At 41.0% G+C, this 25530-nt stretch overlaps 1 protein-coding gene across 1 annotated transcript in view; it reads left to right on the plus strand.

Moving 5' to 3' along the window:
* TGFBR3 (transforming growth factor beta receptor 3) overlaps positions 1–24111 on the plus strand; it is a 212983-nt gene extending 188872 nt beyond the window's left edge. The window contains exons 15-18 of the mRNA XM_017855795.1: positions 1686–1692; positions 5461–5501; positions 8181–8288; positions 20643–24111. Coding sequence (XP_017711284.1) covers positions 1686–1692; positions 5461–5501; positions 8181–8288; positions 20643–20761 — 275 coding nt within the window. The 3' untranslated portion in view covers positions 20762–24111. The remainder of the gene's footprint in view (positions 1–1685; positions 1693–5460; positions 5502–8180; positions 8289–20642) is intronic.
* Positions 24112–25530: the final 1419 nt, after the last annotated feature.

Consider the following 25530-nt stretch of genomic DNA (forward strand, 5'->3'; position numbering starts at 1 on the left):
CTATTTTCTGAAATTTTGAAGTATAGGCATATTAGTGCTGTATGCCTTGGATTCTGTGACCACTTTGTACAGCATTTGAGAACACTTGGGCTTATACAGTAAAAATGGTTATACCACATCGGTGATGATTTTTTTTAAATGGTGAAAGGGAGGAGTAACCATTTCTCTGAAACAGTGCACATACACAGAATAGTGTGAATGTGGACGTCAGGAGCAAAAAATATCATTCCAAAATTTGCCATGATTTATATACCTATAGATGCATTTAATTCTTAGCAAGTTAAATATTTGAAATACTGAATTTTCTCCATAATTTTACCACCTAACTTTAAAAAATAAAAATGCCTGCGTATCTTGGATACTCAGTAAATGTTAATTTCCTCTCCTTCCTCTCAACCTCTCAGCAAACTAGAGGTTTTTTGGGAAGGGAAAGTTGTGAACGTCAGTTGGAAGTTGATCCAAGAGAGGCATTACTTTTTGGAACATATTTGATCTTTCCAGAATAAAGATACTCTAAAGGACCAGCCAGGTTTTGTCCTCAAGCTGAGGTCGAGGTGAGGGGAAACTGAGTGGAAAGATGGTAGAAATGCTTAATTGACAGACCAGGGCATGCAGTCTCTATCCAAGAAGGGAAGGAGGGATATCATAGCGATTTTGTTTAACATCCTGTATTTTACATTATTTATTTATTTATTTTTGAGACGGAGTTTCACTCTGTCACCCAGGCTAGAGTGCAGTGGTGCAATCTCGGCTCATTGCAACCTCCACCTCCCAGGTTCAAGTGATTCTCCTGCCTCAGCCTCCCAAGTAGCTGGGATTATAGGCGCCTGCCACCATGCCCAGCAAATTTTTGTATTTTTAATAGATACAGGGTTTCACCATGTTGGCCAGGCTTATCTCGAAGTCCTGACCTCAGGTGATCCACCCGTGTTGGCCTCCCGAAGTGCTGGGATTACAGGCGTGAGCCACCGCTCCTGGCCAGTATTTTACATTTTAAAACTTTTATCTTAAAATTTCAAATATATACAAAAATAGAATAAGTCTCAACAATTACCAATTTATGGTGAATCTTGTTTTATCACTTTCTGCCATCCACTGGATTGTTTTGAAGGAAACCCAGACATTTAATTTCATCCTTACATATTCCAGTATGTACCTCTAAGTTAAGAACCATCAGAAGATCTCAAGCAGGAAACTGATGATTAGGTCATTTAGGAAGGCTACTCTGAAAATGTTGTGAAGGTTGCATTGCTGGGGAAATACCCAAGAGTAAAATATACATGATATTTGTGGTTATTTATTTTTAAAAAAAGTTTATTGCGTACCTAAGATATGGTCGGTATATAGTGGACAAATTATCTTGTCTTTAAGGCCTTTACAGCCTAGTGCAGAGTTTCTCAATCTCAGTTCAATCAGTGTTTGGGCTGGAATACCCTTTGTAGTTGGGGGGCTGCCTGTGTGTTTCAGGATGTTAAGCAGCATCCCTGGTCTCTACCCACTACATGCTAGTAACAACACCCTCCCACCACCAGCCCAGTTCTAACCATTCAAAATGTCTCTAGACGTTTCCAAATGTCCCCTGGAATAAAAATCACCCACCACGTGAAACACACTGGTCTAGTGGCAGGATACAGATAAGTGAACAGGCAGTTGCAATGAATATCATAAATATTGAAAGAATCCAGAGAAAGGGTTCAGTTACTGTGACGTCAAGTTAGTCAAAACTCTATCTTAAATGGGGCCTGTACAAAGACCTCCTGAGTCTCCAGGAGGAATCTTCCTCTCCCCATTTTTCCCTTTGTCAAATGCCAATAGATGTGGGTACCAGTTGGATGCCTTGCTTCACTGTGGGCCCACTCCATCCTGTGGTGCCTAGTACCAAATTGAACACTAAAGGCCAAAAGCTGTGGTGAGTTACTCATGCATAACCCCAGAAATATCCCATTTATGAAAACCATGCCGAACAATCTGAGGAGGGGAATTTTGGTTCTAGAGGTAGACCAAAATTTGCTCAGAGTATATGAAAAGATTTAATTCAGAACGTTGGTTATAGTTTGTCCTTTCTGTAAAGAAATCTTTATTGTTACAATTCTCTTTACAGCAATAGCTAAGATTCCTTTCATACAATCTTATCCTTAAACCAAAAGTAAATATTGTTACGTCCACTCTTTTCCTCTCAGCATGCCAACTCGATGATAGGGTTCCGGTGGAGATCAAGCCATTTTAGTTATACTCGGGGGTTCTTAGGGATTCAGGAAGAGAAAAGTTCAAGGAGAGAGTCCTTTAACCTCAGTTCTGCAGCCTGTGCTTGTTACTGTTTGTACACAGAAATCACGAAGGGACTTCACCCAGGGGAAATGAACAACAACTGTTTCTGTTTAGCTCTGTGAGAAGGCCCCTATTTGGGGTGGGGGTAAAGGATTAGATCATAACAGAAATCCATTAAGAATTTTAAAACAATGCCATCCATCACACAGGCCTTACTATAAAACCTAAACTCTTACATGTGAGGTCTCCTTAGGAGAGAGTCATAATTTTTCAACTGCTTGGGGATTCTGAGTGAGAAAGTTTAACCATGGGTGGTTGATTGGATGGAATTATTCCCAGAAGTGTGTATATTTCTTACATGATGCATACTGTAGCAACCTTTAAATGCCTTTGGACTTAGTTCAGGGAATCAAATACTACTTCTTGAAAGTAGGAGAAGTTTGTGGCTAGATACCCTTCCTTCATAGAGTTCTTGGGAGTTTAAAAGGAGACAATGTAAGTGAAGGCTGAAGGCTTTGTGTCTATTGCAAAACACCATACAGATGTACAAATGTAAGGCATCATTGTTGTTATTGGTGCCAATGAGGCTGATGGGACCCAGCTCCCAGGGTAGTGCCTTCTGTAGTTAGCATAATTAGTGTGTGTTCTGCATACTGAATTAGATTTTCTTAAAAACATACAATCATTTTTATTTTCTTAGTAATTGTATTTAAGTATAACTTTTGCATATGTCCTCATTCGAGGGCCACTATGTTGCACAACTCCAGGGGGCACCATTCCGTTGTGGTGGCTCTGATTCATCCAGTAGCATTCCTTCCCCTAGAGCCAGACATTGATAACTCATGTGGCCAGAATGTTGACCCACCCATCGGAGATGGTTAATCCTGAGAATTTACAATTCTGTTTACTTTGACCCTGTCTAGCTTCTTTATTTTTGTAGACATCAATTCAGATGTTGCTTGTTTGGGTCAAATTTTCCCAAATTCTTTTTGCTTCACTGTGAATTCAGACACAAGGTGTGTGTTCCTTCTGTAGTGAATGAAAATGGAGATGAAAAGAGAGGTGCTAAGCATGTATCACTTTTAAACTCCAAAGAGTAAGGTCAAGGTCTGTAGCAGGACTCAGCACACTTTTTCTTTAAGGGACCAGATAGTGATTATTTTTTATTTGTGGCTCATGCAATCCCTGTCTCAATGACTCAACGCCGCTGTTACAGCATGAAGGCAGCCATAGACAGTATGTAAATGAGCATAGCTGTCCAGGTACAGCTTCATTTATGGAGTCAATTTGAATTTCATATAATTTTCACATGTCATGAAATAACCTTTTTTGATTTTTAAAAAATCATTTCAAAATATAAAATCCATTCTTAGCTCACGGGCCATACAAAAATAGGTGGTGGACCATAATATCCCAACTGCTGGTCTCACCCTCACTGCTGAAGATAATGAGTAACTGTGCACAAATAGTTGCTTCATCAGTGCTTCCCCAGCTAGGGACAGAGCTACGCTCACCAGTCATTTAGCCTACTAGGCAGAACTCTGGAATTCTGATTCAACTTCTGCCCTGATGCTTTCCAGCTGTGACCTTGGGCTCTAGTCACACGATATCAGAGTCTCAGGCTGCTTATTTCCAAAACAGTGATACAGAATTTTTTTCTGCCTTCCTCGTGGCACTGGTGTGAACCGCATGTGAACATCTTCATAGTCTGATTGCTGGTTTCCTCTGTGACCTCCATTTGCAAAAAATACATTCACATTTTAATCATCCTTCACCAAACATTTCTGGAAGACCTATTCTATGCCAGTCTGAGCCCTTGGGGATATACAGATGACTGGGAACCAGACCTTGCCCTCACAGAAAAAAAAAAAAAAAAAAAAAGAGAGAGAGAGAGAGCAAGGGAAAGAGAGAGAAAAAAAAACCTAGGAGGTATTGTGGCCCAAGTGTAACAGAGGAGGGATGGAATGAGCAAGGGTGAGAGAGACTAGCTCTGCTGGGATGGAGATGGAACAGTGGGAGACTTAGCAAAGATGCCACAGAGAAAATGCCAACAAAGAAGATCTGGGGAGGAGGGTATCTCAGGATAACTTGCAAAGCATGATGACATGGAGCAGCATAGAGAATTTGGGGAGCTTAAATTACTAAGTATGGGGAGCCCACCATGGGTGAAGGACTCCATCAGGAAAGGAGGCTGGAGAGAGAGGATAGAGAAGGAAGAGAGAACTTTGTGTGCCATGTTAAAGAGTTTGGATTTTTTTTCCCTATAAAGGAAGGAGAGTTATCAAGGGATTTAGTCAGGGTTATAACATGATCAGCTCTGGGCTCTGGAATATTCACTCTGGTGACAAATGTGGAGGAGGAAATAATTGGGGGGAGGGTAGTGGTGGAGACAAGAGGGCCTCTGTGATAATCGTGATGAGCAATGAAGGGGAGTTAAACTATAGGATAATAGCATTAAGGATAGAAGAACAAAGTACTTTTACAAAATGTGTATATTAAATTAAAAGAATATTTTGAAAGCTGAGCACAGTGGCTCACGCCTATAATCCCTTGGCCTTTGGGGGTTGAGGCAGGTAGATTGCTTGATCCTAGGAGTTAGAGACCAGCCAGGGCAACGTAGTGAAATCCTGTCTTTACAAGAAATATAAAAATTAGCTGGTGTGGTGGCACAGGCTTGTAGTTCCAGCTACTTGGGAGGCTAAAGTGGAAGGATTGCCTGGGAGGCAGAGGCTGCACTGAGCTGAGGGCGCCACTGCCCTCCAGCCTGAGCAACAAAGTGAGACCCTCAAAAAATATATATATAAATGTATTTTGAAAGCAGAATAATATTATAGACTACACTGAAAAGGCATGGTATTTAAAGGTATTGAATTTTTTCGTAAGTAAATAGAAAGATATACACAGACACACACACACACAAATTGTCAGACCCAAATTCCCTAAGTTTAGGTGTTTGCCTTCAAATTTTCTTCAAATTGGAGAGCCTATACAATTGATTGTTGACAAAGTACAATGCTTAAAATTTCTGGGTAACTCATTATAGTTTTGATATCTAAAGAGGATCATTGACAGAGCTTTCTCAAAGTATTTATTAACAAATGGATAAGTGCCCATTTCTGCTGAGACTTTGATGACCCTTTGCTTAAATTTTGGTTCTCCATAGAATACATTGTGATTTGTGTTTTGTTTCAGAAAACGTCCAAGCATGAAGGAACCAAATCCAATTTCTCCACGTAAGTCTTTATGCAACTATTTCGAAATAAAACCTCCTGGGCTTTCCTAAGAATGAGTTGGTTAGTGAACATTTGCCAAACTTTGTGTTTTGATAAGGAGACTTCTGCTCTCATTCTCCCTTCCCCCTTCCCCTTTCCCCTTTCCCCTTTTGCTCCTATTTTTTCCTTTCCTCTGTCCTTTGTTTATCCCTGCCTTCTTTTTCCCTTTCCACCTTTACCACTTTAAAATATTAATTTGTTGATCCATTGGCATGTATGGCTTGAGTGGGAAGGTAGTAACTTATTTAGAGAGATAAGTTAATGACTTGCATGCTTATGTCTGTTCTGACCTGAAAGTATTCACATACAGCCATGGAAGTGGTTTGCTTTAAGTCTTATCAACAATGTTTATCTGCTCAGAGAAGTAATGCTAAGGGAACTCATTGCTATACTTTCAAGACAATCCGTAGTGCAAGGGCTGGGGGCGCCAGGAAGAGCATGTACGAATGAAAGAGAAGGCAACACTAATTGTTACAGAATGAGGACTTGGAAATTCTCTAGGCCAATTTCATTGTTTTATGCAGAAGAAAATGCTGACCCGGAAATATTCCTGCCTCATTGGCATTGAGGCAGGACTTGAACCTGGACTTCCCAGCTGTCCACCCACAGCTCTTCTAGATAATGTTGTCTCCTGAGGAGAATTTGTGAATCTGTGCTTTTTTTTCCTTTCCTAAGACTCCCAGGATTAGTCTCCATGGCTGACTCTTCACTACATGTAACAATCAGTCTGGAAAGTTCCTTTCACAAAGCGCTTCATAAACCGTTCTCTTAAGTGGATTATTATTATTACTTTTTAATTGTGGAACAATATGAACTCAAAGAGAGGCACATATGGACACATATCTGTCTTTGGAAATTTAGAATAGTTTCACTAAAAACTTGTAATCATGCTCAGTTTTCGCATCTGTGGGTATGAAAAGGTAAATCATCTTCTAATATCAGTTGTAAGGACTAGATTAAATAGACTGAAGGCTTGGTTCAACCTCACCTCCAGGGAGTTCTTCCCACCTCTTCCTCCATCTAGTGGATCTTCATCCGTTTTACAAACTCAGGTGTTGACCTTCTGACTTCAGCAGGTGACCAAAGTTATCTGCATTTTTCAGAAGTTAAATGAACACACCAAAGAGCACAGGTCTAAAAGAGTGGGGACCAGAACTTGGGAGTTTGGATCCTTCCAGACTCGTTCCACCATGGCATACTTTCCCCGAGCCTTTGGAGTGCTGGGCTGCTCAAAGGTCACAGGAGTGTATGGCAATCTTCAATGTAAAAAAATAGCTTTCTTTACACTGCAGTGAGTTGAAAGGCAAAGGGATTTAATTTATATAGAGATCACCGGAGTTGCTTCTGACTGGAGCAGAAAGTAGAAATAGTATGATAATAGTGGGGAGATCCTGTATTTCCCACTTAACATTCAAAACCCAGAGACCTTAGAAATTGTGTTCTACCAAAAACTCCTCTCCCTTGGAAACCAATTTTAACTTTTTATAGGTGACTCAAAGAAGGTAGTTCTCTTAAATGAAAGGAAATGTTCTATTTCTGGGGCCTGGAATTAATTTCAAATATAAAAACCTTTGCCAAATGGAGAAACAATTGGTTCTATTTATATGTTTTGCTGATCATAAAACTGACATCACTCCCCACTGGGAGGTATTTCCATTCCCCTCATAGAAAGATCACGGTTGGAAAAGTGTTAAAAAGTAGGTTGTTTTAAATGACACAATATGAAGCTGTGAAGATTAAGAGTTTAATATGAGGAGATTGGTGAAATGTTATAATCCACAGGAACAGTTTATTTTTACTTTATATTCTCCTTTCTTTCTGTTATCTTCCATACTTGTAAATGTTCACAAAAATATGTGTATAAAGTATTCTAAGGTGTATGTTTTCTGTGCACTGTGTCATTTTTGGAGGTATTCATTGAATAAGCAGCAATAAGGCAGATTTTGATCATGGAAGTTCACTTTATTTTCCAAAGCATCTTAACTGAATTTTCAAGCCACCCTCCATTCAAATAGTAGGTCCTCAGAGTGAGACAATGAGATGACAGACTTAAGATTTTACAGAGTTTGCAAATCTTTTTTTTTTTTTTTTTTTTTTGAGACGGAGTCTGGCTCTGTCGTCCAGGCTGGAGTGCAGTGGCCGGATCTCAGCTCACTGCAAGCTCCGCCTCCCGGGTTTACGCCATTCTCCTGCCTCAGCCTCCCGAGTAGCTGGGACTACAGGCACCTGCCACCTCGCCAGCTAGTTTTTTGTATTTTTTAGTAGAGACGGGGTTTCACCGTGTTAGCCAGGATGGTCTCGATCTCCTGACCTCGTGATCCGCCCGTCTCGGCCTCCCAAAGTGCTGGGATTACAGGCTTGGGCCACTGCGCCCGGCCAACAAATCTGATTTTTTAGTTAGTTTGTTGATCAAAATAAATTGTGAACTGAGAATACCTTGAAAACCTGATCGTTTCATTTCTCCTTTGAAAAAAAAATTTCAAGTTACAAATACAGTGTATTTTATTGGAATCTTCATTGCATTCTCAGATTTTATTAGTGCTCAACCTTTATGACAGTGCTTGTGAAACAAATATAAAATTGCAGTGTATGATGCAGACTAACCGAAAAGTTGTGTGTATCGGTTTCTCTCCTTTATAGCAATTTTCCATGGTCTGGACACCCTAACCGTGATGGGCATTGCGTTTGCAGCCTTTGTGATCGGAGCACTCCTGACAGGGGCCTTGTGGTACATCTATTCTCACACAGGTTAGTGTGACTGTTGACTATGAGTTGGTGAAGAGCTTGTGTTCCTGCCACACAATAGACACTCAGTATTTTGTTGGACGAAATAACGAATGAAAGAGGAAGTTCATTCCTACTATTTTTACATTTACATATTTGGCCTAAATTGGGTTTTGCAAAAGTATAATTTGCCATAAACAGTGGAAAGAAAAGGAATGTTTAAACTGTTTGTGCTAATTGCAATTGTGATGTTGGTAAAATTTAGCTGCTAATAAAGCTGCTTTGTTGTTAGAGTTTAAAGTTAATGCAGACAACGTACAGAAATACAAACCATTCCGTCAAAACCAAAGATTTAAGGATAGGCATATAAATTAGAGGAAGTGAAAAAGAAAGCCAAGATTTTATTACCACACCTGCCAAGGTATTGAGCACTGTCCATCAGAGTCCTTAATCAATGACTTAAACCAGATTTTCTCAACCTTTTTTTAACCCGTGCTGTATCTTCTTTGATAAAACATAAAATTGTCATGTTTTTCTTAAAGTTAAATTTTCTAAATAGATTTCCATGAACTGAAAAAATAAAAGTGATGAAACAGAGCACTTCATCTTCAAGCTGTTATCCCTCAATCTTCAAAATTCAGATGTGCCCCTCCCTACCAGTCCCAAGGTTGAAACAGAGTAGCCTGATGAGAGAACCTGTTCTGACCCCAATACAGAAAGCAGGCCAGCAAAGGGAGTCTTCAGTGCAATGGAGAAAGAACAAACAGATCGCCCTGCTATTGCTTCTTTCTTAGTTTCCTTACCACTATGGGAAGGAGTGACGTGCATTTTGAGGCACTCTAGAGAACTAGTTGGTCTTGTTCTTGTTTGTTCTTGGATCCTTTTGGTTTTACACTGTGAACCTAGGTAAACTGTGCTAGATTGATCCGTCAGAGGCAAGTGGCAGGCCCAGCTTCTCTGTTTAGAATTTCATTAATTGTCCATTAAACCAATGAATGCCATGATCTTTGGCTTCCCCTTGGGCCAAGCTGAAAGGATGGCTGATTTAAAGGGGAAGGAAGTACCGAAGGATATTTTGGAGAGTCATATCTTTACCCTCTTGATTGCTAGACAAAACCTCAAGTTGTTGAGAATAAAAGCATGACACAGTGATCCTCTGGTAGTTAAAAGTGTCAGATTCTTTTTCATCAGAATTTTCACTTTAAATACCACATCTCCTGACTGAGGTATTTTAGATTATGCCAGAAGGAGAGGAATGGACTCTCATGCCTAGCATGGGACATTCACCTAAAAGTCAACCTCTTGGCAAAAACGTAGAAGACTTTCTAATAGAGGGGCTTTGAGTCCTCAGATGTTTGTTTCTAGTCGGGATACTTTGAGTGAAGTATGTTTATGTGAAAGATTAAAAAATGACTCCTCATAATCCTAGCATTTTGGGAGGCCGGGACGGGAGGATCGCTTGAGCCCAGGAGTTCAACACCAGCCTGGGCAACATAGTGAAACCCTGTCTCTATGAAAAAACACAAAAACTAGCATGGCGTGGTAATGTGCATCTCTTGTCCCAGCTGCCTGAGGTGGGAGGATCACTTGAATCTGGGAGGTTGAGGCTGAAGTGAGCTGTGATGGCGCCACTGCACTCCAGCCTGGGCAACAGAAAGAGTTGTCTCAAAATAAATAAGACTCCAGTGTCATGATTCTGAGTATTATATAACCATCCTTGAATCAGTTTAGGAGCATTCTTCCTCATGAACAGTTTATAAACGGACCAGAAAGATAGAATTTAGCAGAGCGGCACTTTAAAGTAAGAATTTTGTCACAGGAATACTGACATGTTCAGATCTCAAGCTAACAGTTCTTTGCAACTTTTCCAACCTCCTGCCTGGCTGAGAGGTGTTAGGGCAGTTGGCAGCATATGTTGTCTGTTGGGAATGAGTTTGAAAGCACTCCAAGAAGACTGGGTCTCCCACAGATGTTTACCATGTGCCTGCTCAGCCACTGACTGGCCTTGGTCACACAGCTGCACTCTCAAAGCTAATCTTTGGCCAGGAAGCCAGGTCCAGGCAGAATATAGGGCAACCAAATGACACTCACTACTGGAACACACCCCACTGAAATCCCCCCGGTAATCCAGACTGTTACCCACAGGCAAGCACACAAACCTGACAAAAAGCAAAGCTTGGTTGTATGGCATGTATTCATGCTCATTGAATTTGGAAGTCTGTTGTTACTGATCCTTTGTTCCCCAAGCCAGAGACTTCAGGAGGACCTTAAAAGTACCATTAATGTAGAAATAGGTTTGTAAGTAAATTTAAGAAAAATGAAACCAAAGACCTCCCTCCTATGATGCTTTCCAGCAAAATGAATTACACTGATTCAGAAGGTAAAAGATTTATAGACACTGTCATTTGGGCTTAAAATCCTTTCGCATGACTTATGAGACAGCTTCAAAATTACTTTTATTAAAACTGTAGCCTCTGGTTCATTTTATAGATTGCTCTTGAGGAATACGAGCATAACACAAGCATGAAGAAGACTCACTTCAGGACCACATGATAGTTCTTTTCTGGAACCCCTTCAGTTTTTTACCTGGGTCAGCTAGCAGCAATTTAGATTAATAAGGAAGATTATAATGCAGTGGGCAATGGGGAGAGCTACGATACAAATACTACCTCAGTCCGTTCAATTTCAACAATAATTGAAGCTGTGGAACTCACAGATAGTATATGCTGTATTTGGGGGTTCAGATAGCATCTGCCTCTGTGTGAAAAACAATCCTTAATTTGAATGACTTTCCCTTTGTTTACGCTTTCCATTCCATGTGCAGCGCAGAGCACAAAACCAAGTCACAAATTTGGATTGTGGATATCTACTTACATACCTGGAATGTGTGTTAGCCTACAAAGATGGGGTTCCCGCTTTATCATAGGACAACTCTGGGCACAATAAGAGATATTCCCTTAAGGCTGGATTAATTCTGTTTGGAAAACTCCATTCCTAAAACTTACATTCTCTCCTAAGATGCTGTAGAGAGGAGGGGTGCGTGGGGGCTGAAATGGTGCTGGAACCATAGAATCTTCATGCTCCTAGGAACCCTACCTAGTTCAGGGGTCCCTAACTTCTAGTCCATGAAGTCCCTAAAATCACATGCAAAATCATATCTGGTTTTTTCTTGAAGGGAGGAACAAATGCTTTTATTTTTATTTTCTAGTAAAACATTTTAGCTTTATTAAAGTAGTATATGCAAGTAGCTTAAAGGTTGAAATAATCCTACAAGACTTGTTATGAAAAAAATCAAACCCCTACTGCCCCACCTTCTTAACTCACTCCCCGGAGCATTATTTTTGACACTTAGCTCATCCTTTTGGACATTAATCCATACTTCTAAATACCGCGAGTATATTGCTGCTTTTTGACTTTGCAGGTTTAGACCTTTTTTGTAGACCCCCTGTTATGGAAAATGTCTCCTTCCCCCGCCATCCTCTTAATAGAAATATGCTGACATTTTGGTTAGATCAGCATTTATTGTTTACATTATTATGACTACCTAAATGCTAATCACAGTTAACTCATGTATAATATCCTGCATGACTTTTAATTTTCCCTAGAATTATTATCTTTCCCCACCCTACCCCATTAGCTTAATTTTCTTTTCTTTTCTTTTCTTTTCTTTTCTTTTTTTTGAGATGGAGTCTTACTCTGTCACCCAGGCTGGAGTGCAGTGGCGCAATCTTGGCTCACTGCAAGCTCCGCCTCCCGGGTTCACGCCTTTCTCCTGCCTCAGTCATTAGCTTAATTTTCTATATATTTATCATTATTTCTTCTGCTGACCCTGCCAGCTGTCTCAATCTCCTTTTAATACATTGAGACCGGCCGGGTGCGGTGGCTCAAGCCTGTAATCCCAGCACTTTGGGAGGCCGAGACGGGCGGATCACGAGGTCAGGAGATCGAGACCATCCTGGCTAACCCGGTGAAACCCCGTCTCTACTAAAAAAAATACAAAAAACTAGCCGGGCGCGGTGGCGGGCGCCTGTAGTCCCAGCTACTCCGGAGGCTGAGGCAGGAGAATGGCGGGAACCCGGGAGGCGGAGCTTGCAGTGAGCTGAGATCCGGCCACTGCACTCCAGCCTGGGCGACAGAGCGAGACTCCGTCTCAAAAAAAAAAAAAAATACATTGAGACATATGGAATGTTCTACTGATTCCTTTTCTTCAGCTCTTTCCTGGAGCCTCTGACTTGCTCCTGTCTGAACCCGTTCCCTCCATTTCTGGACGCTGCTGTCTTCCTATGATCTTCACTACCATTCTGTGCATTCCGTTCACTTCTCTTTTGAGTTGTGGATGTCCTGTGTCATATATCTCCTGCCTTTCTTGTTCCTGGTTTAAAGTGTACATGGGAGGCAAATGTTTTTCACACCTTGCATGTCTGAAAATATCCTCGTTTAACAGAAACACCTGGTAGATAGTTTGGCAGGGTATAGAATGTTAGATTATAGACACTTCTTCCTTTGGACTTTTGAAAGCCCTCCTCATTGTCTTCTAGCTCTGAGGATTGCTGTTGAGAAGTTCAGAGCTGTGCAGATTCCTGATGCCTTTTGCATATGACCTGTTTTTCTTTCTGGAAGAAATTTTACAGTGATATCTCTTGAGTTAAATGTATCTTTATACGTTGTGCTGGTCAATAATTGGGCCCTTTCAGTTTAGAAACTCCTGTCTTTCAGTACTAAGAGTTTTAAAAATGATTATTTTTTTCTCACCCTTTTTTCTGTTTTCTCTCATTTTAGAAATCATTTTATTTATTTGAAAGTTGAACCTCTTGTCCTTTAATTTTCCTTTCTTTCCTGTTTTCCATCTTTCTGCTTTCTTTATTTTCTGGGAGTTTTTCTCATCTTTATCTCTCAGTTATCTACTGAGTTTTTAATACTGGCTTCAAATTTTTTAATTCCAATAACTTTTTTCCTATGAATTTCTTTTCCTTTAAAAAAAGGTTCTATTCTTGTTTCATGGGTACAGTATCATCTGAGAATATTAATATAGGATTATTTAAGAATGAGGAAATGCTAAGCTGTGGGTGGTACGTATTGATTGTGAACTTCCTTCAGGTGATCTGACTGGGCCATTTTATTGATGAACCCCTGATATCTCATCATCAGATCTTTCCTCTTTAGCTCATCAGGCTTCCATAAAATATGTTTTTCTGTTTCCTGCTTGAAAGGTATAGGACTGGCTGTTGAAAGACCTTTATAATGGGCATTGATTAAAATAGACTGACATGGCAACAAATTATATTTGGCAAATAGACACCAGAAAGCAAATACCCAGACTTCCCGCCCAGGGTATAGTCCTGGCACTTTTCCCGAATGCAAATAATCAAGCGCATAGCAACTTCTGCAGGAGACAAATTTGTTACATAGTTACAGTCAGGACAGGAACCCTACTTTCTTGATTCAGAGTTTCACTGTTGCTAGATGAGGCAAGGCCATCTTGCTTTATCTCTTTTTAGGCTGAGCAAAAGAAACCCAGGTGAGCCAAAATATGTATTTATATATTTGCTGAGTCCCCCCCTTTTGAATGTGGTACTGTTGCCCTCAAGTGTGCCTGGTGTTGATCATTCCTGGAACCTTCGGTTTCCTCCTCTTAAGAGAGTAAACTTCCCCTCTTCTTCCTGGATTAGGAAGGGCAGATCTCAGCCCAGTGGAGTGAGGGAGGGAATGTAGAGAACTATTCTGCTTCTCATTTAGTTCCGCCAACCTCTCTTGCTTATAGCCATATATTCAAGAGAGTTTTCCAGAGGTGCCTGATGCCACCATTCCCTTAGTTTTTTAAGGGTTCAGTGACATAAATTGGTTGTTTCTCAGTTTTTCCCACTGTTGGCTTAGGTTTCAGCTCTCTTGAGTCTGCCAAGTCAGTTGCCACTCACCCATTTCCTCACCAGCTTCCAATATTTTATTGTTGTTATCTTTACTTTTGTTATCTTTGTTGTCATGTGTTTATGCCTTTAAAAATCCATTTACTGTCATTGTGGTAAGATTTGGGAAAGGAATGCAAGTCAGTGCCTTTAAATGCACTATCTCTATGCAAAGTCGTACCCTTGCTTTTTTTGTTTGTTTGTTTTTTGTTTTAAATCAGTTTCTTAAAGGGAGTCCTTGGAAAATTACTAGTCTGCATCAACATTTCCTTTTTACATAGCGAGAAAACTGAGTCCAGAGAACTGATGTGACCAGCTCAAAGTTACACAGGCACAGCAGTCAGGACTGGAATCTTGCTTTCTTGGTTCAGAGTTCACTCTTCTCATCTCTTCCTATTGTGTTATTACAAATTCAAAGGTCATGTAGCCATAATCTTTTTCTCTTCCTTCTGCTTATCAGATAATAAACATTAATTAGCAAGTATTTTGGTTTTTCTTTTTGCCTCTGTTTAGTATCAGCTACATTTTTTTGGTTTGTTCACTCATTTATTCGTTCTTTCACTCACTTATTCAATGGATTTTTTAAGCTGTTGTTAAATGCCAACACTATTCTAGGCACTGGTAAAATAGCCATGAGCAACACAAAGTCCTTGCTGTCATGGAGTCCCCATGACATTCAGAGGAAGAGAATAACCAAACAGACTGATTATAAGCAGATTGGCTCGGGCAGAAACCCAGCTACAGGCACACATGCCAACCTTTAGGAAAGCAATGACCTGAAGAACTCTGTCAGAAAAATGGAGAACTGACAAGGGAAGTCTCACTGGAGAAGGAAGAAGTGTTTCTAATCTGAAGAATTAAGTTTTCTATTAACCTCTCATGGAAACTGAGGGGAGGGTGAGAAGAAGGGGGAAGGGTATGAATGGCCAGATGCTCTGGGAGGTGCTTTGTTTTTTGAGAGAAAAAGACATGCCAATAGACACCAGGAAAGCGGAAGGCATTCATCTTAACCTCTGTGTTTAATGGTTTTATAAAATAATGATATGAGCATTTGAGTGAAAAGAGAGTGGAGCCTGCCTTCTTTATAGTCACATTGGGATTTCCATCTGTTCCAGCTGCATCTGTCTGATCCGTAGGGCTTGGTCTCTTGCCTCCTACCTTATCACACCTTAGCCTGTCTTCTTGCTATTTCTCTTTTCATTGGGCTGTGCTTGGGAACCTGGAGAAACCGCAGGCCTCGGAACACACTGGCACCTCTAGAGCTGCTCCTAATGAAAACCTCTTACCTGACTTGGGTGGACTTTTGGGTATGCGCTTGACTTTTGCTTTAAGAACACATGGTGTGTTCCATGGAGGGCTGTTGAAAACTGCCCGATGAGTTGGGACGGGCACACCTAATTCAAAACCTCAGCATTTTATTATGCTCTGTGAAACAGTGATCCTTACACTCTTGGATTTTTTTTTTCTGCTGACACATCAGAGCAGCCTTAAAGTTGAAAAAGCTTTTATTGCCCATTTCTTGTTGTAAGTACGCTCACCCCAATAACCCTGTGAAGTAGCGATGATCTCTTTGTTGACTAAAGGGAAACACAACTAATGCACCTGCTGAGGTAGCAAGTCTAGCCATTGAACAAACCACAGCTTCAAGTCCAGTTTCTGACTCGGGGTTGCAGTGATAGCTGTGGGAGGCAGCCTTCCTCCTCCACCTGGCTTTTCTTCTTCTTCTTAGTTATTGTCAGACTTTGCATCCTATTCAGGGGCCACAGAGGCAAGGAAGATACCACAGAAAACCAAAGTCCGTATACAAACAGGTTGGCCACATGGCAGGAATATAGAAAGAAAGTAGTAGGCAGGACATTGTGAAAAACTTTAATTCTTAATATAGTCTTTTCCCCGTGACTTCTAACAACATCTAACTCACCCCTCCTGGAGAATTTTGCTGCAAAAGAAGAGTCTTTCGCTTGGAGACTGGGGAGGAATGAAATTTGAAAATGATAAAAAGTGATTGAAGAATTCTCTTAAATTAAAGGTAGTATCATTCACTCTGCTTAAAGAGTGAGCTTGGGAATTAATTACAGTTAGGACATCAAGAAACTGAGACATTAATTAATACAAAATTGCATGCAACACATAGACCTAGAAGAAAATATCTTTGTTTTCTTTCTAGCATCAAGGAATATTAAATCTAAAGTACCCCCAGGTATATGGTTTTCCATCCTATGCTTAAATATCTCCTGAGAAGGAGATTCCATAAATTCCCTCTATAACTAACCAGTCCTCATAATCAGCAAGTTCTTTTCTGACCTAAATCCCTATCCTGCCATTTAAACTCATGTCCTCATGTTCTGCCCTCCAGGGAGATAAAGAACAGCTGTCTGCTCCTTTTTGTAATAATCCTCATGGACAGTATTTGCAATAGTCTCTTTTGGCCTAAATACCAAGCTTCCCCTCATCTTTCTCTTGAACTCTTCTGTTGTCTCCCCCCAGAGTCCTCCAGTGCTGTTCACATCTTTCCTGAATAGTTTCTTCCCCAGGATCTGCCATGGTGAAAGACTTAGAAATAAGAATACAGTTGTAATATAGATGCCAAAGAGGTAGCAGGAAGTCAGATCTGGACAACTCCATGCCATGCTAAAGAAATAAAACATTCTCCATTAAGAAATTTTTTTTTTTTTTTTTTTTTTTTTATTTTCTATTTTTCTTTTTTTCCCCCTGTAGAGACAGGGTCTCTCTATGTTGCCCAGGTTGGAGTGCAGAGGCTCTTCACAGGCGAGATCATAGCTCACTGCAGTCTCTAACTCCTGGCCTCAGGAGATCCTCCCCCTTCAGCCTCCTGAGTAGCTGGCACTGTAAGTGACCGCACCTGGCTTTTTCTATTTCTTAAGGCATCTCTGGCAGTATCTAGGCCCAGCCATAGCTAACTGTGAGATGGGTGGAATGAATACTTAGTGTCCTTATCCTCAGTGTACCCTCCTCCTCGAGAGTATGTCAGACACCAAATTCCTCTCTCCCCTACTCTCCCTCCTCTCAAATCTCTGTTCCCTCAATGTGGTTTGAGATTTTAGGAGGAAAGCATGAAGACTGAATACATTTCCTCTGCTGACCAAGTTTGATATTTATTTACGAGCAAGGCGCCCTCCTTGATTTTCTTAGATGTGTTAGTTGGGCCTAGTCTGCTTAGCCATGAGGTCCTCCCTGCCCATTTCCTTTAGGAGCAGCCTGGTTATATTCGTCACCCAAGGGATGTTTTAGAGAAAGTTAGTGCTCCACAAAATCAGAGACCACTGCAGTGGAGAGCAGACAGCCAAAAGACCCATCTCAGAAAACCCAGGGGTCTCTGTTGGCCCATTAAGTGGAAGCACCTGCACATTCAACTTTTTTCCTCATGGTAAATTTTTCTGTAGCATCACTTCCATTTGACAGTGAAAAAACTTTTTCTGAATTCTGTCAAAAGGTAAGAGGTTTTTTTGTTTTGTTTTGTTTTTTTGAGATGGAGTCTCACCCTGTCACCAGGCTGGAGTGCAGTGGCGTGATCTTGGCTCACTATAAGCTCCGCCTCCTGGGTTCACACCATTTTCCTGCCTCAGCCTCCCAAGTAGCTGGGACTACAGGTGCCCACCACCACGCCCAGCGAAGTTTTTTGTATTTTTAGTGGAGACGGGGTTTCACCGTGGTCTCGATCTCCTGACCTCATGATCCGCCTGCCTCGGCCTCCCAAAGTGCTGGGATTACAGGCGTGAGCCACCGCACCCAGCTGGTAAGAGTTATTTTTAAAACATGGTTATATTGAGAAACCTTGCATCTTACATGTGAAAATAGCCACAGAAGTGGAAAGGATGGTCTGAAGAGGGGACTTTCGATATTTCCCAGCAGATTCTCAGACAGAGATTCACCTTGGGCCATTATTGGGTCAAAGTCAATATACTAACAGGTTAACTTGACTCATCCAGCTGGTGAGATGTATCCTGCAGTCTCGAGTGCAGAGGCTTGTTTGTTTTGTTTGGGGTTTTGTTCTGAAGTGTTTTGCATCACCAGAACAAGAGTTTCCAAAACTCGGGAAATTTAATAGGCACTGATGAAAATAAACTGACATGGCAACAAATTATATTTGGCAAATAGACATCGGAAAGCAGATATTCAGGCTTCCTGGGCAGGGCATAGTCCTGGCCCTTTTCCTGAATGTGAATGATCAAGCACAGGGCAACTCCTGGAGGAGCAAACTTGCTCCCTATTGCTAGATGAAGCAAGGCCTTCTTACTTTTTTACCTGTTATTGGGCTGAGCAAAGCCCAGGTGAGCCAAAAAAGAAAAAGATGGAGTTGCCTCCTGCTTTTCAGATGTATCCTTATTTAAATAGGAAAATGTAAGTTTAAAACGTGGTTCGTGCATAGCCACATTAGTCCTTCTAATTGATTATGTGAGGATCCAGCCGGGTATGGACCAACATGTGGTTTGTAAGGGAGTCGAATTCGTAAAGCATATCTAGAGTTGTTTGGGTCTCTGGAGGTTTTTTGTTTTTGTTTTGACATCAGGATAGTTAAGAGATTTGATTCCCTTCTAGAAATAAAGCTTCTACTCTGGGGAAAGTGAATTTTTGGCAGAAAGTTATTGCCATGGGGGCAGATTTCCCCACTCTTAGTTATACACACACATGAAGAGTAGAGGGCAGTGCTGGGGAGCGTCCAAAACATAGGTTTCCAAAAAAGTCAAAAGCAGTGTTTCAGCTGGGCATGGTGGCTCACGCCCCGTAATCCCAGCACTTTGGAAGGCCGAGGTGGGCAGATCATGAGGTCAGGAGGTCGATACCATCCTGGCTAACACGGTGAAATCCTGTCTCTACTAAAAATACAAAAAATTAGCCAGGCATGGTGGCACGTGCCTGTAGTCCCAGCTACTCGGGAGGCTGAGACAGGAGAATTGCTTGAACCTGGGAGGTGGAGGTTACAGTGAGCCAAGATCACGCCACTGCATTCCAGCCTGGGGGACAGAGCGAGACTCCGTCTCAAAAAAAAAGCAGTGTAAAGCAGTGTTTCTCCGCTTCTCAGGAATATTGACCCCAGTCCCCTATCCATCCCGCCAATCCCAGAAGATAATTAGAGGAAGTACAACAAGGGCCAAACTTACAACAAGCACATAAATACTTTGAGGTTGATGCAAAAGTGTGTATAACTGTGTGGTTCATGAAAGGGGTGACAGGAAAAGCTGTAACCAGACCCAGGGACATGAGCCAGTTCTACATTTTGCAGAACTGCTTTTTTCACAGAGGCTTTTGAGGGGCCCCAGAAAGAGAATGGAAGTAATGGGGCCAAGTTCCTGCACTGGAGGGCAGGGCCTTTCCTTGAGTGTTTTGTTTTAATGAAGCAGCTGGGAGGGTTGCTTATCTCCGGCTGATAGATGTGTATTTCAGCATGACAGGAAAGAGGAGGCTCATTCATAAACAGGCCTGGCCCTCTGGGGTTTCCCATATTGAAGGAGGGGATGCTGCTTACAAGAAGTTTATGAAGTTTATGCTCTGACTTTTCAAAGTAAATGCAGTGTTTTTTATTGGAGAGCCCTGATCACTTTTCCCTACCTAGAGCCTATTTTTGAGGGTTGCACTGAGGCCAGTTTTGCCAAAGAGAAGACTAACTCTAGGGCCTTTTGCACTGTTAAATGCAAACCATGTGTGTGCCTTGAGGTTTCCTTCCTCTCCAAAGCACTGCACATTTGGCACGATGAATGGCTTTAACTCAAATGCAGTGGGGTGTGTAATGAAAAGTGGGATGCTTAAAGTGTTAGGAGATACTCATACTGCACCCCACAGGGAACCTCAGTGGGGAAGAGAGGCCATTCGCTGGCAACTGCAGTCCCCGTTTGCAAACAGCTAAACCCCTTCCCCAAAAGGTTTTTCCAATAACAGCTATCTCCCACCCCAATTTCTCAGGTAATTTATCTGTTTGGCACACAAGGCTCTCTCTACTGTAGATAGGACAAAGTCTATATTTCACTCCTGTTTTTAGCAAGTGCATTCAGAACAAGGCTCCCAAACTTCTAAGGTTCTCTTAACTACAATTTAAAGGTCACACCCTCCAAATCCTACAATATCTTAATGACAGAAGACGGACGGTGTTTCCTGAGTACAGGTGCTGGTCAATTGCCAGTTCACACAGACCAAGTGGTGGTGTTTTCATCAAAGGTTGTAGACCCTGAGATTCAGGGACTTTGTCATCAGCTGTCAGAGGTCTTAGCCACTAGAGCTGCCTGGCAGTCAGCTGTCTTCTTTTTCCTATTCATGATGTTTTAAAACTAAAACAACAAATAGCGAAGCCTTGTTTTAGAAGGTATTCCGGCCACCTAGCACCTAGCCTAGTTGCTTCTGTCCCTGATTGAGAAAAACATCGGTTAAAATGGCAAATGCGGAATAAATGATCTTTTCAGGAATGCACGTACATAATATGCGTCTTTCTCTGACTTTGCCTTTTCTTTATTAACTGCAGGGGAGACCGCAGGAAGGCAGCAAGTCCCCACCTCCCCGCCAGCCTCGGAAAACAGCAGTGCTGCCCACAGCATCGGCAGCACGCAGAGCACGCCTTGCTCCAGCAGCAGCACGGCCTAGCCCAACCCAGCCCAGCCCAGCCCAGCTCAGCTACTGCCAAGGGCAGGACCAATGACTGAGCCTCATGTCCAGGCTCAGAAGGCTGGATTTTGGTTCCCTTGTAAAGACAGAATGAATTTCAGTATAAAGATCACCCATTGTATTCACCCCACACCCAGGGCTAATATAAACATTACCCTGGGCTTCTGTACCACACTAGAATTCATATGAGAAAGCTAAAATGGTGGTCTTCTCCACCAGCCCCTCACAGGCTTGGGGGTTTTCAATGTGAAACACATGCCAGTTTTTAAAATGCTGCTTTGTCCAGGTGAGAACATATAATTTGGGGCCCTGAGTTTTACCCAGACTCAAGGAGTTGGTAAATGGTTAATAGCCAGATAGTAGAACCAGTGAGGAGATGCGGCCAAAGATTCTTTATATCTGAACCAAGATGTAAAACAAGAAATGCTTTGAGGCTTTCTAAGCGTTCCTCCTGTCTAATTCGCACCTTCGTCTGGATGCACGCTTCTGACTTTGCTGCCACACCCTGTGGGGTCTGATGTGTCCCTTGATGGATGCTGCCCTCAGGGACTGCACCCTGACAAGTGTCAAGGCAACATTCCTTTCTTATGCCCTGGGCCAAAACCAATGCTGGTGACCTTATCTGCTTCCTGTTTCTTCCCGTACTTGCATACACCACTGCAAAATGTCTTGGTGCAAATGTGGTATTTCTTACAGGCCTACAGAAATTGAAAATGACCAAAATCAGGAACCACAGATTTGTGCCCATTCCTAATATTTTGTTCTGACAAATTAATGTGTAAATTGAGGTGAAATTCAGTTATAAAATCAAGGAGAAATTTGCACAGTGATATATTTCTATGTGTATGCAAGTAGATATAATATGTCATCTGGCACATTCATTTTCTCAGCTGGAGAAAATTTGAAGATGTCCTTATGCTTTTAGAGTTGCAACTTATTCTTAAGTATATTTGGTAGGGTGAGTGTTTCCACTCAAAACATATCAACTTAAAAAAAAAATAGGCCCTTTTATAAAAACCAAACTCTAGCGAGATGCAAATGTATAGCAAATCCTGGTGGTCTCCAGTTGGTTATCTGAATAGTGTCGCCAATTCCACCAAGATGGTGCTGAGATTGGAAAAGGGCACTTATTTGGATTGCCTTACTTCTCTTGCCTTAAATATATCCCAAACTCAAAAAGGGCTTGAGGGGAGTTTCATTAAATGGAATAATAAGATGCCACTTTGCAGCTAAAATAAGCTCAGTGATACCTCTATGTTAAAAAAAAAAAAAAAAAAAAAAAAAAAAGAGAGAGAGAATGCCAGAGGGAAATTATCATGCTAAATTATTTTACTGCTGAAGATAGCTTCATTGCAAATTATTCTTTTCCAGAATTCCCCAAATAACTTAGAATTCCATAAGTAGAACAAGTTAGATTCTGCCCCCAAAATATTCATAAGCAAATCCCACTGCCCTTAAAATAAGGAAGTTATGCCTGGTTGTCTGTGAATGGAACCTCAGTAGGAAATGTTGATGAAGCTTAAAACCTTAGGGCAATGTCTACATGGGAAACAAGTATGTGGAAATTGACAATCATTTTTACCAAATCGTTGAGTAATAATCTGACTAACCTGATAGATACAGACATTCAATAAGGAAAATTTTAACCAAAACAGATTACTTTAGGGCTGAGATTTCCAGGCTATCTACATTGATCTACTGAAAAGTTTCCAGATTTCCATATACAAAGGAAGAAGACATGAGTTTAGAGAATTTTTTTCCTTTAATTTTTTTTTTTAACAGAAGGGTATCAGAGTGGAGGACCTAGATTACGCTACCTGTGTTTGCAAATAATGCGCTTTGCCTAACCTTCAGTGGAATGTATTGTTTTAGCATATTCTATGTATAAAAAAAGTTTAAAGATGTCTTCAAAGAAGACTAGAGTCTTTAAGTCACTTATAGCTATATTTTACTACAAAATCTGTGTATAAAGATATATTTAAGTGTTTTAGATAAATTTAAGTTACTCCATATGAAATGTTTAATTTCAGCTACTGTGAATTGAATTCTTCTTGATTCAGTCCTTTGCTTTTTAAAAACCCTTTCCATCTTGTTAAAAAGAAATTAGCTATCAGGAGAATTAAAACATCAATGTCTTAGAAGGGCAGAGTAAAACCCTTCTGTAAATATTAATATATATTTTAAGAAGATGGCACATGCAATGATTTATAAATAATTTAAAATTAATTACCAGAATTTATAGATGCAAACCAAGAAGATTTTTTAAAAGAGAGAGAGAGGGAAAAAAATCACCTTTTTATTTGTTTGGGTCTCATTTTCAGAAGTATTCTTCAGATCAAGAAATCTGTGTCAATAAAACCTAATCTCATATTGGAGAGTGAACGTTGTTAAGTATTTCTGAAATGTTTCTAAAAAATGAACATTAAAAAAATAAGGTATTTTCTCCCTAGCTTCTCATTACAGTATTTCTAATTGCTTCACACTTTACAGTTTTAATACAAAGTACAAGCTCTACTTTTATAACATGTTCTACAAGTTTCTTTAAAAGTATTGTTGTATTTCAGCTGAACTCTTCTATCTGCAATCTTTTGTTATTTCTGCAGGCTACACCCTTAATCTGCAGAGGCCATTTTGTTTTGTTTGATGCTGAAGCTGTTGTTGAAATGCCCTAAACTCCAAGGCAGATTGTCTGCATAATACGCTATAGCTTTTCACCATGTGGTGTTTACCAGCTGTTAAACTCTGTATTTTAAAAAGCCAGAGATTTCTTCTGTCTAAACTGTTTCTATAGCATTTTCTAAACAAAAAAAAAAATGGTTTTTTCCTTATCTTGGAATAAGATTGTAAATCCATTTCTTGCGTGTGTTCTTAGTGGGCATGATTGTGTGTGGGGGGGTGCTCACACGCGTGCCAGTCTTTTTGTACTGTAACTACCTCATGGTTCGAATGATTGTACTGCTGGTTGTGTTAACAGAGCACATTTTGTTGGGTGAATCCTATGTGATTTTTTTCATGTTTGTTTTATCTGGGGTTGTTCATGAAACTGACAGATGTTTTTCTGAAAAGGACTATTATCAGTTTCCAAATACAATACTTCTCTCTTCTGGTTTTTCCTGAATGAGCCTGATTATGTTGCTGGTTTTCATCATCTATGAGGGTAAAAAGAGTACCCTTAAAATCCCTGTGGCCAGTTTGAACACCCCTATTGTATTCTTTTCTCTGTTCAGTGTGTCAGCTATTTTGTGAAGATGCTTAGATGTATAGTTTTGATAACCACAGTTTTAAGTCTTTTATCTGTGCATAATAAAAAGATATATATCAATTATTAATATGTGTCTTGTCTTGTCATCATTAAATTCTACCCTCAGGCTGATGTAACTTTTTTCACTGTGACTTTCTCCTGAATGTATGGTCTGCTCCAACTGTGTTGATGAGGAAGAGGGAGGAGAAAGGCTAAGAGGTGCAGAGCGGCGGGAAGGGCGTACGGACTATAAGAAGAGTGCAGCAGGAGCTGTCGCTCTCCTCAGAGCTCTCCTCAGAGAAACTCTCCTCAGAGCTCTCCTCAGAGCTCTCCTCAGAGAAACTCTCCTCAGAGCTCTCCTCAGAGAAACTCTCCTCAGAGCTCTCCTCAGAGCTCTCCTCAGAGAAACTCTCCTCAGAGAAACGTGGCAGGGGACTTGGAAGTGGGTGTCTAGCCCTGCAAACCATTCCTGGGCCTTTGTCAGTCTCCCAGAGTCAAAGAAAGAAAAATAATACGTGTTGAAGGTCTACTATTTTTAGCCCCTTCAAATACCCCAGTGCTGCTTCCAGCATTCCATATCTCCAGATGGTACCACCGTCTTCCAGTTGTCCAAGCCAGAAACCTGGGGATTTACAGCCTCTTTGGCTCCCCTCTTCCCAAATCAGTAAGTCCAAGTGTTATTCTACCTCTAAAATGTCTCTTCAAACCACTGACTTATTCCTACTCCGGCTGTTGTTACACACTGCTCAAGAGCCACTGTCTCTTGAGTTGAGTCATTGCAGCAGCCTCCTGACTAGTATGCCAACTTTCCGTTTTGCTCCCTTCAATTCTTTCTCCACCATGCAGCCAAAGGAATCCTAAAAAGACTCCATTTTGAGGCCCTTAAGTAATTCCCCAATTTGCCTTCAGGCTAAAGTGCAGATTCCTAAGCGTGGTTCCAAGGAGGCTAATCTGCCTGCCTTCCCAGCTACTTCTCTCACCTCTCCAGAGCTCAGTTCTATTTGGCATCCTCACCCCCAGACAAATTTGTAATGAAAAAAGTTCTCGTTCAATATCAAATATTACATTACAGCATTGAATATGCATTTACAGACCACACTCCCCTTTGGAGATTTTTAGTGACTTAGATGATTTGGCGTCAAGGCCAGCAGCCCATCCCTCACATTTTACACAGGTGGGTACCCTCAGAGCAGGAATAGCGTTAAGCTGCATTTCACAGCTATGGTGCCTCTGTGCAACCAGCTCCTCTTAGGATATGTGGGAGGAATTGGCAGGTCAATGAATTTTGTTTGCCATCAAACTCTCCTTGTGTCTACTGGAGGAAAAACCTGGGTGATTAATAAATGGGCTTCAGAGAGTCTGTGAAGTGGCCGGAATTGCATGTAGGATTTTATTGCAGATGTGTCTCGGCTGTTGTTTTTGGTGGGAGTCCATAGGCTTTTTGTAAGAAAAAATTATCTTTCTTGTTCAAACAATATATATGTATAAAATGAATGCAAAGAATACA

This window comes from Rhinopithecus bieti, unplaced genomic scaffold (assembly GCF_001698545.2).
Source record: "Rhinopithecus bieti isolate Rb0 unplaced genomic scaffold, ASM169854v2 scaffold_41619, whole genome shotgun sequence".
NCBI classification, from domain to species: Eukaryota; Metazoa; Chordata; class Mammalia; order Primates; family Cercopithecidae; genus Rhinopithecus; species Rhinopithecus bieti.